Genomic DNA, 12,042 nt, shown 5'->3' on the forward strand with positions numbered 1-12,042 from the left:
AGATAACTGCTCATAATTTTACAAGCGATATCGAACAGACCATAACTTATGTTAAGACCGATTTAGTAATGTGTAAGAGACAACAAAAATGTACATGCAAAGTTGTTGTTTTTTTTTTTTTTCGTTTTTTTTTGTCTGTTTGTTTGTTTAATATCGTTCGCCTTGAAGGACTCTCATTACATCTATATCGTACGTCGGCGCAATCACACTTGATTATAACGCGACGGGAATTAAAAATAGACAATCTGATCAAGTTAGCCTTGCTTTCTTTTTTTATTGTTATTTTTAGTCTTTACAGTAGCTATACTGTCTTGTTATCCTTTTTATTTTTTCTCCGGGTGTAAAAATTTTTTGATATTAAATTGGCGTAACAAAGTTATGGCAAAATGTTTGGATATGTGAAATAAAGAGGTTATTAATATTGTTGAGTATTAATGCTTTCGATGGATCACTTTGTTTCCAGATTTTTATACTTCACAACAGCATGTGTCAAGTGTCGTGTGGCAGCTGTAAAAAGTTGCCCCGTACTTCATATATGATGCCAGCACTATAAGTGTTGAGAATTGAGTACCGCTCTTGATGCCAGCACTATTAAGTGTTGAGAATTGAGTACCGTTTCCAGATTGTCATTAATGATTCTATTGAACTCGGACACAGCTGCAAAACCTACTGTACATTACTGATATTTAGTGTATATAAGAATGTCAAGGTATAATGACCACATGATATTTAACTTGAGACTTTATCAAAATGATAAACCCACCCAAAGTATGAAAGACATTAGTGTTATCTCAATTAAGCCATACAGTACAGTATAGAAGTATTTTTTGCATAAATATTTTTTTCGCGTAAAAATGTGAAGAAGGCCTCATGCTTGTCCTTTACGCACTTTACTCAACTTTAGGTTGAAATGTTTCTTACTTACACTTTTGAGGTCAAATTTGTTTTGTAATCTTAATCTTTTTGAACTGCAGTTTGTTGTTAAAATTGTGTGGTGACAGAGGAGCACCTGAAATATTTTGAAAAATATACCCGAGGATCATTTGGAATTGCATGTATAACGGTAACATTGCGCAACTAACGATTCGCCCCAAAGCGACTCGCACCACCATGACCACTTGTACAGTAGTCCAATAGATTAGACGTTACAGGCTTGTTATAGTTTTATGTTGGTCAAGCCTTTACGTCTAATAGTTATTGCTCAAAAACGCGTAGCATTTTGAAAAATTAAAAAAATGTCTGTTGACTTGCCTTTGAAGCTTTATTCAAAAGCTTATCTTCTGTTCTTTCAATTGCATGGTCTATCATTAACAAAAACTCTTAAACAATGTACTTAAATAAAAATATTAATATCAATCTATTTTGCCTATCGGCCATACTGGTTAATAAATAAAGCGCTTTACAGATTGATTCGAATTTTTTGAACGGAAAAAATATATTTGAACACACTGACGGTGCATGGGCAATTATTTCGTTGAAAAAAATATTCCGTTAGAAACTTCTGTACTCATTTAAACGCTTGCATTTGAATTAGCCAATCAGATTTCGCGAACTGTATGGCGGCCATTTGTATATCAGCTGTACAGGGAATTTAATTAAATGAGATGACTTAATCATGATTTTTTGGATGTGACAGTTTAATTATTTTGTTAAAAGGTATTTATTTTTTAGTTTTGTTCATAAATAGGTCATAAATAATGTAAATACACGCTGTTTTAATTGTTTAAATTCATATAGATCTAAATCGATTGTCTAATGTCAATTTTTTTGCTACACGATTTTGCAAAGATCTGTTAAGACCTAACGTAACATGGAAAATGAAAAATGTAAAATATCAGATTAATGAATGATAAATATGAAATAGGTTACGTATAGGTCTTATAATTAGGACTACTTGTACAGTAGAGTAGACTATATTCGCGTCTCATTGCCCTTTGATTATTGTCATGTAAAGTAAAGTCTGGAAATAGCCTTGTTTTACTTTTGGCCATTTCTGGCAGACTTGTCATTGAAATGAATTTTGATATGCCAGAACCAAACAGGGCTTCATGACGTGAGTTCTGGGGGACACCGGTTCAGACTGGCAGGTTGTCTGAGATGTGATATACTGGTTGGGGACCACCAAACCCGAAAATGCTTAATTTAGTATTTTCTTTGTCCAGTGGTTGTCAGTCACTTTATTATCAACAATAAGTGCATGTTTCTTTTAAAATTAAGTAAATAAATTTATTTCAACCTCAGTAAATGGTAAACTATATTTTAATGTCTATTTCAAGAATGTTGACGTTGAATTTCGGGGGTCAAGAAAGCAATGCTGACCTCCATAATAACCAGCTATAAATTCATTTGCATAGTGAAATAATAGAATATCCCAACAGTGTTCAATCTAGCAGCGCGCCATTGCGGCCATATGACCCCCTGAAAAGCGCCGCCGGCGCAAACAAAATCAACTGTGGGCCCGACGGGCGCACTCATAAAAATGCCCGCTAAATGACATTAGAAATGCCTTCTTAAACCTGATTAAAGTACATAAAAGATAAGTTTCTTGTGAATAATATTAATAAATACTGAATTCAAAACTGAAGTTTGTATTGAAAAACAGAGCATGTTGGTAAGATAGTTTTAACCGCACTCGGTAACCATTTCAAACCTTTATCGCTACGCTCTCTCGGTACGCGTCTGTAAAATACTATGTAGACTTGTTCTTCGTACCGTAACTATTACTTACTTTTGAGTCACCAGTTTTTTTAAGTCAAAACAAATTGTCACAGATAATCCCAATGAACGTGCGTGTAGTTTATAGTTTTTTTTCAACGGTCAAAACAAATAAATATGTTAACTTTCCAAAGGAAAAAATATATATATTATTTTGTGAAAAGTGCGAGTTAATTTAAGAGAAGTGTGCATAAATTATTACGCAACACGCCTTCATCCAATTAAAAAAGTCTTAAAGATGGAGCAAACAAACACGATTGGCTAGGGAGTGTCTGACAATTAAGGGTAAATTAACTTTGATTGGTCTTTTGGCTGGTCGGCGCTAAAACATTGGTGCAATATCATTAATCATACAGACATCTTTTAAGCGTGACGTAAGAACTGCTGCCCAGACTAAAGATCAAAGGTACCGGTATGTCAATATACATTGTCTTAGCACACTGTTGACACTTTTTTTTTCGTTGGATATATTTGAGAAGGGTAAATGTTTTTAGCGACTATTGTAAGTTTATATTCTTCATAACCAAACTATTTCAAAATATGATTTTTTTTTATATGGGGCCCTAAAAAAAAAAACTGAACTTTTTTTTCAAAATCCTGGTTTAAAAAAATTAAAATTTAAAAATTTTTCAAAATTTTTCTTTGAAAATTTTTGTCATTGCAAATTTCTTTCCAAATAGTTTCTTAAAATTTTTAGGCCTGTACAACGCCTTTTAAATTTTAAATTTTTTTTAGGTTTTAGTGGTTTTGGGAATTTTGCATACCCGTTTTTGGGGGCTAATTTTGGTTAGGGGAACAAGTAAATTTTAAAAAGATTTCAAAAAAATTTATTTTTGAAATTTTTTGTTCATTTTTAAAGGGGTGGGCCCCCTTTTTTCTCAAATGACCCCCTTTTGAAAAGTTTATGGGCCCAAAGGGCCCCCTGGGAATTTGTTCTAGATTGAACACTGTCCAAAACTTAAGCTTTTGTTGCAGATATATTGTATATCGTGTTACAAATCAAAAATCAAAGCACCCAAGCTTTTAATCTGAATTAAATCAACGTCAATGTACATATCTGTCCCGGACACCATGGTACTGTAGTGTTGACAATTTAGGTAATTTTTTGATACCCTTGACGAGCCTCAGATATAAGTGTAATACAATCAGAAATAAACAAACGTGTTTGTTAGTAAGGAGAAGAACCTAGCCGAACTGTGTCAATTTTTTTTATCTCTAGGTTAAAAATTATGAAATCTGTACGGAAAATGTTCAAAAAGTGTCCGGTTGATGGTCCCCGACCAGTATGTATATAGTAAAAACTTAAAAAATCTTGTTATAAAAACCCCAAAGAGCTAGAGCTTATATATTAATCATGAAACATCTTCTAATGGGTGTCTACCAAGTTTGTTCAAATAAAAGCCCCTGGTTAAAAATTGGCCTTGGCCCAGGGGCCTATATACAGGTGAGCAATTTCAGGGCCATCATGGCCCTCTTGTTGTGAAATTGTTATCAAATTGGTTGAGGACAAGAATCAGACCTAGGGACATAATTATGTTTTAACCAAACACAGATTCTTGTTGTGGTTTCATAGTTTGTTGAGTTAAATTTTATTTGCCTTCCAGATTTTAAAAGATGTCATCAGATAGTGGAAAGAAGAAATATATAAACGAGAATAGGTAAGACTACTTAAATAATTATCAAGGCCCACATTCTATGATTTTTACTTAAAATATATTTTATCTATATTAAAACTTCATGAATGCAGTTATTTACAGGATCAGTAATTAAACTATGAAAGCTTATAAATGCCATGATTTCATGAAATTTTGGGGCAGAAATTTGGTCCCATTTCTATATTTAATATAATTTTATACCCCCACCACAAAATGGGGGGGGGGGGCTATAATGGATTCGCTTTGTTGAGTCCGTCTGTCCGTCCGTCTCCATTATTGTGCCCACTCTATAAATCTTATACCAATTGAAGGATTTTCTTCAAACTTGGCTCAAATGTTCACCTCAACAAGGGGATGTGCATTACCCATGTTGCCCATGTGTCAGCTCAAGGTCACAATTGAAGGTCAAATATCAAACAATCAAATATTAGACAATATGTCCTGTCCGCTCTGTAAGTCCTACACTAATTGAAAGATTTTCTTCAATCTTGACTCAAATGTTCACCTCAACAAGGTTATATGCAGAACCCATGTTGCCCTTTTGCCGGCTTAAGGTCAAGGTCACACTTGAAGGTCAAACATTGACTTAGAAAATATTCTTAAATTTTAACAAACATTGGGAAAATGAAAGGTTATTTGTAACTGTGAATATGATTTGACAATATATATTATACTATTACCTGTACAATTTGTCTTTTTTTCACCAGAGATAATTTCTTTTTATGTGTATGTATTTGTGCCACTAAAGTTATTCCCTTAACCACCTTTCCAAGTCGTCTTCTGTCAAGGACATTGGTGGGGGTATGAATTGCATTCAGCGATAGTTCTTGTTTCCCCTTCTTTCAGATTATATATATTTTTTTTTAATTTACCTGCCTAAAGCAGAAAACCCTCAACAATAAATTGAAATTTGCTTATTATATGCCGAAATAAACTTAGGTATATATTGTGGTATGGCTTTGACTGTTGTCCATAGAAAATTAGTTAAAGTCTTGATCAAGTCTGAAGGATTTCAATGATTCTGTAACTTATTTTTAGCATTAAAGTATGTTTTGTCAAAATACAGGTCACTTTTGATTTTCTCTGCAATCATTTTCAGCTATTGCTACAGTCATGTGACCTTGACTTTTGAGGTAGAGACACAGATTTTTCACATGACATATAATTTTGTGTACAGAACATTTGTGCAAAGTTTTTTTTAATGATATCCTTCAATGCTTGACAAAGTTAAAGTCTGGACATGAATGTGTACCTTCAACCTCTAAGTGTGACCTTGACCTTTTGGGTAGTGACATGGGCCTTAGACGCGACACGTTGCCTTGATGTGGTTGAAATATATGCTAGGTTATTTAAAAATCCTTCCTTGCATGACAAAGTCAAGGCTGGACACACATGTGTGTACTATTAATCTCTAATTGTAGGAATTTGAACCTTTAAACTGTGTGTGTATGAAGTGTGACCTTGACCTTTGAGATAGGGACATTGGTCTTAAGACGCTACACATATGATCATACTAATTTGGTAGACATTTGTGCAAAGTTTTTAAAATCCTTAAATGCATGACAAAGTGACAGTCCGGACATAAATGTTGTCTTGGCTTTTTTTCCTTCTATAGTATCAGGAGCTGTTTCCCTCCCCCCCCAAGCAAACTTTAAAATCATGCAGTTTTCCCCATAAATTGAATTTACATCAAGTTTTTTCTTCCCTTTTTGCAAATTTACCATGTAATTTTTTCCAAAAATTAAGGGCTTCCCTAACCTGTGAAAAAAAGCCCTGGTTGTGTAAGTGTAATTTTAATTTGCCATCCTTCCGTGGGCATAATAAACACTGTTTGCCTATTTGGGTATAGAATAGAATTATTTATCATAAGATTTCATTCATGGGACATTCCTGTCATGAGTCATCCAAATTGGCTTAATTGTTCAAGATTAGGAAAATGTTGTTTGAAGTACAAAGAACAGCAGATGGTAAGCGACCTTAATACAATGTAGCTCACTAACATTAAATAACTTTTATATGTCTTTTTCAGGTTCCGCTTCAAACTTCCACATAGATATGTAATTTATGACAAGTTACACCGAAGTACAGTATTTGTCCTTATATCAGGTTCTTTTATAATTTGTGTTAGGATGGCCATTGACTTTTACCACCAGCAGAGAGGTAATAGATATTTCCAGCTAATTACATGTATATCTGTATAATATATATTTCCAGCTAATTACATATATATCAGAATAATAGATATTTCCAGCTAATAACATGTATATCTGTATAATAGATATTTCCAGCTTATTACATGTATATCTGTATAATAGATGTTTCCAGCTAATAACATGTATTTCTGTATAATAGATATTTCCAGCTAATAACATGTATTTCTGTATAATAGATATTTCCAACTAATTACATGTATATCAGTATAATAGATATTTCCAACAAATTACATGTATATCTGTATAATAAATATTTCCAGCTTATTACATGTATATCTGTATAATAGATATTTCCAACTAATTACATGTATATCTGTATAATAGATATTTCCAGCTAATTACATGTATATCTGTATAATAGATATTTCCAGCTAATTACATGTATATCTGTATAATAGATATTTCCAGCTTATTACATGTATATCTGTATAATAGATATTTCCAACTTATTACATGTATATCTGTATAATAGATCTATATTTCCAGCTAATTACATGTATATCTGTATAATAAATATTTCAAGCTTATTACATGTATATCTGTATAATAGATATTTCCAGCTAATTACATGTATATCTGTATAATAGATATTTCCAGCTTATTACATGTATATCTGTATAATAAATATTTCCAAGCTTAATTACATGTATATCTGTATAATAGATATTTCCAACTAAATACATGTATATCTGTATAATAGATATTTCCAAGCTAATTACATGTATATCTGTATAATAATATTTCCAGCTTATTACATGTATATCTGTATAATAGATATTTCCAGGTAATTACATGTATATCTGTATAAAAATATTTCCAGCTTATTACATGTATATCTGTATAATAGATATTTCCAACTAAAATACATGTATATCTGTATAATAAATATTTCCAGCTAATTACATGTATATCTGTACAATAAATATTTCCAGATTAATTACATGTATATCTGTATAATAGATATTTCCAGCTAATTACATGTATATCTGTATAATAAATATTTCCAGCTAATTACATGTATATCTGTATAATAGATATTTCCAGCTTATTACATGTATATCTGTATAATAGATATTTCCAACTAATTACATGTATATCTGTATAATAAATATTTCCAGCTTATTACATGTATATCTGTATAATAGATATTTCCAACTTATTACATGTATATCTGTATAATAGATCTATATTTCCAGCTAATTACATGTATATCTGTATAATAAATATTTCAAGCTTATTACATGTATATCTGTATAATAGATATTTCCAGCTAATTACATGTATATCTGTATAATAGATATTTCCAGCTTATTACATGTATATCTGTATAATAAATATTTCCAGCTTATTACATGTATATCTGTATAAAAGATATTTCCAACTAAATACATGTATATCTGTATAATAGATATTTCCAGCTAATTACATGTATATCTGTATAATAAATATTTCCAGCTTATTACATGTATATCTGTATAATAGATATTTCCAGGTAATTACATGTATATCTGTATAATAAATATTTCCAGCTTATTACATGTATATCTGTATAATAGATATTTCCAACTAAATACATGTATATCTGTATAATAAATATTTCCAGCTAATTACATGTATATCTGTACAATAAATATTTCCAGATTATTACATGTATATCTGTATAATAGATATTTCCAGCTAATTACATGTATATCTGTATAATAAATATTTCCAGCTAATTACATGTATATCTGTATAATAGATATTTCCAGCTAATTACATGTATATCTGTATAATAGATATTTCCAGCTAATTACATGTATATCTGTATAATAAGATATTTCCAGCTTATTACATGTATATCTGTATAATAAATATTTATAACTTATTACATGTATATCTGTATAATAGATATTTCCAACTAAATACATGTATATCTGTATAATAAATATTTCCAGCTTATTACATGTATATCTGTATAATAGATATTTCCAGCTAATTACATGTATATCTGTATAATAGATATTTCCAGCTAATTACATGTATATCTGTATAATAGATATTTCCAGCTAATTACATGTATATCTGTATAATAGATATTTCCAACTAATTACATGTATATCTGTATAATAGATATTTCCAACTAATTACATGTATATCTGTATAATAGATATTTCCAGCTAATTACATGTATATCTGTATAATAGATATTTCCAGCTTATTACATGTATATCTGTATAATAGATATTTCCAGCTAATTACATGTATATCTGTATAATAGATATTTCCAGCTTATTACATGTATATCTGTATAATAAATATTTATAGCTTATTACATGTATATCTGTATAATAGATATTTCCAGCTAATTACATGTATATCTGTATAATAGATATTTCCAGCTAATTACATGTATATCTGTATAATATATTTCCAGCTAATTACATGTATATTTCTAGCTAATTACATCTGTGAAATAATTTAAATAAATTTCAATAATAAAGATAGCATGCTGTTTTGTCCACAGGTTTGGAAGAATGACTTAATATATTTGCTATTAATATGTACATGTACAAAAAAAAACATACATACCAAAAAGTCTTGCAGCTTGCATTGTCTCTTATATGAATGATTGAAATAATTATGTGAATGAAAAAGTCATATTAGAATAGTTACCAAGCTTCCCTTATATTGAATGTGGTACTTACCAGACTTCACAAATATATAAAATGTTACCTAGGTGTCAGTTTCTTTCTTGGACCAGTACCATGGCCATTTAATACATGTATTAAGGCATTTAAAATATGGTTTGTACATTACTCATTAGAAGATCATTTATTTATCACATGAGAAAACTAACACTGCACAAATATTAAAAACCATGTTATATCCATTCTATAAGGTTATTTGACTTTATAATGTGTGCTGAAAGGATTCATGTATTTACAAACAAAAAATAGGAAACACTAATGTCAATGAATGAAAAAATGTGTTAGTTATTTCATTTTATTTAAGAAAATGATTTGCCCCAAGACATATTACATTATTTATACATGTAGTTGGAAGTTTATTCAACATAAAGTAACTATTTATTTTGTTTATTATTTCAGTAAGAAAACCAATATTAACTGAGATAGCAAGAATAGATCAGGAAGTTGCAATGAAAAAGATGCAAGCAGAGAGAGAGGCAACTCTTAATATACAACAGAAACTACAAGACGAGGCAGATACACTTGATAAATAATATAATACAACATAGATATGAAGACAAAAAATGGTGAAACGAATATGTGATATCATCAGATCATTTAATGCTCAACTGAGCATGAAGGTGTTTTTTTAGTTGAGCTTGGAGGGGATTTCATTGTTTTTGATGACTTTCTGTCAACAAATGATCCATCATCCACAATTTGTTTGACTATCATTTCCTCTGAAACAAAGGGCACATTTGAATAAACTTGTCATGGAAATTTGCATTTATTTTGATATTTTTAAAACTAGTACAGAATGATACTTTTTAAAAGAATTTATGTATGAAACACAAGTTATTTTTAAGAAAGTTAAGCCTTATTTATATAAGCATTATGGTATGGCGTTGTCTGTCTGTTGACAATTGGTTACTGTAGCACAACATTTGAAGGTTATCAGTGATTATGTTTTGTTTGGCCTGTAATGTAAACAAGTTATATCAAAACTCTGTCAAGCTGCAATCAAATCATTATAAATAGAGTTATGCCTTTTTAAAGCAAATTTTAATGTGAAATTATTATATATATTTTTTTGCATTTTTTCTTTAAGATTTCATTGATTGTGTTTATATTTGGCATGTAAATTTGCTATATCAAAACACAGATCAAGTTACATTTTTACTAGAGTCAACTCATTATTAATAGAGATATGCCGTTATTATATAACAATAAATTTGCTATCTTTCTATTTTGCACATTTTTGTCTGTATTACTTTCTTGTAAACTTGCCTTCAGGTGTATACCTCTTGTTGTTCAACTTAGCACACAAGCTCTGATGTAAGCTGTTGTGATCGCATTTTGTCCAATGTCTGTTGCTTTTGACAGTTTCTTTTAATAATATTTCTTTGATGAACCTCTTATTTTTGTTCAAGTATGGCCCTGATAATTCATACTGGTCATTTATTTTGTAATGGCTCCTAAAAAATTACTAGGCCTAGAGCCTAGTACTTGTTATGTACCTGTATCTGAACCTCTACCACACTTGTTTAAAGCATGGCCCATGAGTCAACATTGTCCGATATTGGCACTTTAAATAAATCTATCATTTTCTGAGGGTTAGGGTAGGTCACCCAAGTTAAAAATTTCAAAAAAGATCCTTTATACATTACATACCTCCTGCATCTAGGTTTTTTCAACTGTATCAAATATTTTTTGAACTGCTATGCCAATGTTAGTACGAGTTTTATCAACTTTTTCTGTTCACTTAGGTGAGTGAAACAGACACACAAGTGTCACTTATTAATGTATGAATAAGTGAAGCCATTTTGACGAGTTACTTCAGCAAATCTTTTAAATGAAATGACAATAAGAAGTGTTCATCATATGTTTAAAAGAACTCACTGAAGTGTGAATTATATTGAGTTTCTTTTTATTTTAAATCATTGTAAATTTTGTAAAGTTTGTGATGATTATGAATGTAAAATTTGATATGTTATTACTGTAAAAACAAGATAATGTTTTGTAAATTGTTTTAGTTTCAGTTTGAAAATATAATTTTTTGTTATACAAAAAATTGTATATAAGTGAAAGAAATAAAATTCTAAAGTTCTCAACCAGTCTTGTATTCAGAATTCCATGTATACATTAACAAGCAATTATCATAGTATTGCAAGCAATCCATAAGTCCCCTACCAGTTAGAACCCATCAACATTCTGAAGGGCCGTTGGCCATTCACTAATGTTTCAATTTTTCTATACACTGTATTTTAAGTAAATTTGTTGGAAAAGTTCTTTAAAAGTGATCACAGGAAACAGTTTTTATGAACCAGACAAACTGAATGACACTTTAAAGTTAATATTTGAAACATCCCTGTTACCAAAATATAACATTTTTAAAAGCAAAATTCTTAAAGAGGAGATAACTCTTGAATTAAAGATGCAATTTCATAAAAAAATTTCAGCTCTTTGACTAATCACAAATATTGTTATATTTGCCATGTTTTAAGCCTATTTGTTGCCAAGGCAACCAATATTCATGTATAATCTCCAGACTGCCATCTACCCATATGTCAAGCTTCATAAAAATATTTCCAGTACTTTTTGAGTTATCACTGGATTCAGTTTATGTGTAAAATTTGCCATATTTTCAGTCTATGTGTTGCCATAGCAACCAGAATTTTCAACATAGGAAGAAAAGAAAAAGAGATGCATAATCTCCAGACTGCCATCTACCCATATTACAAGTTTCATAAAAATATTTCTATTACTTTTTGCGTTAACACTGGATCCAGT

At 30.3% G+C, this 12,042-nt stretch overlaps 1 protein-coding gene across 3 annotated transcripts; it reads left to right on the forward strand.

Moving 5' to 3' along the window:
• The first annotated feature begins 870 nt into the window (after window positions 1-870).
• On the forward strand, window positions 871-11,363 carry LOC132748860 (uncharacterized). 3 transcript variants are annotated; one of them, XM_060738524.1, is made up of 4 exons: window positions 871-934; window positions 4,320-4,373; window positions 6,400-6,530; window positions 9,673-11,363. In XM_060738524.1, exons 2-4 carry the CDS (start codon window positions 4,330-4,332, stop codon window positions 9,804-9,806), a joined length of 309 nt encoding a protein of 102 aa, XP_060594507.1. In that variant the 5' UTR covers window positions 871-934; window positions 4,320-4,329; the 3' UTR covers window positions 9,807-11,363. The 3 variants fall into 3 exon arrangements, with proteins under 3 accessions (XP_060594507.1, XP_060594515.1, XP_060594501.1); XM_060738532.1 differs by having other exon boundaries at window positions 871-904; XM_060738518.1 differs by having other exon boundaries at window positions 911-1,063.
• The last annotated feature ends 679 nt before the right edge of the window (window positions 11,364-12,042 follow it).

The sequence above is a fragment of the Ruditapes philippinarum genome, unplaced genomic scaffold (genome assembly GCF_026571515.1).
Source record: "Ruditapes philippinarum isolate M1 unplaced genomic scaffold, ASM2657151v2 ctg535_1_1_1_1, whole genome shotgun sequence".
Taxonomy (NCBI): Eukaryota; Metazoa; Mollusca; class Bivalvia; order Venerida; family Veneridae; genus Ruditapes; species Ruditapes philippinarum.

Coding starts and splice junctions, on each gene's coding strand:
- LOC132748860 (XM_060738524.1), top strand. CDS start 4,330: ATGTCATCAGATAGTGGAAAGAAGAAATATATAAACGAGAATAG. Junction 4,374..6,399: donor AAATATATAAACGAGAATAG/GTAAGACTACTT, acceptor TGTCTTTTTCAG/GTTCCGCTTCAAACTTCCAC. Junction 6,531..9,672: donor CTTTTACCACCAGCAGAGAG/GTAATAGATATT, acceptor TTATTATTTCAG/TAAGAAAACCAATATTAACT.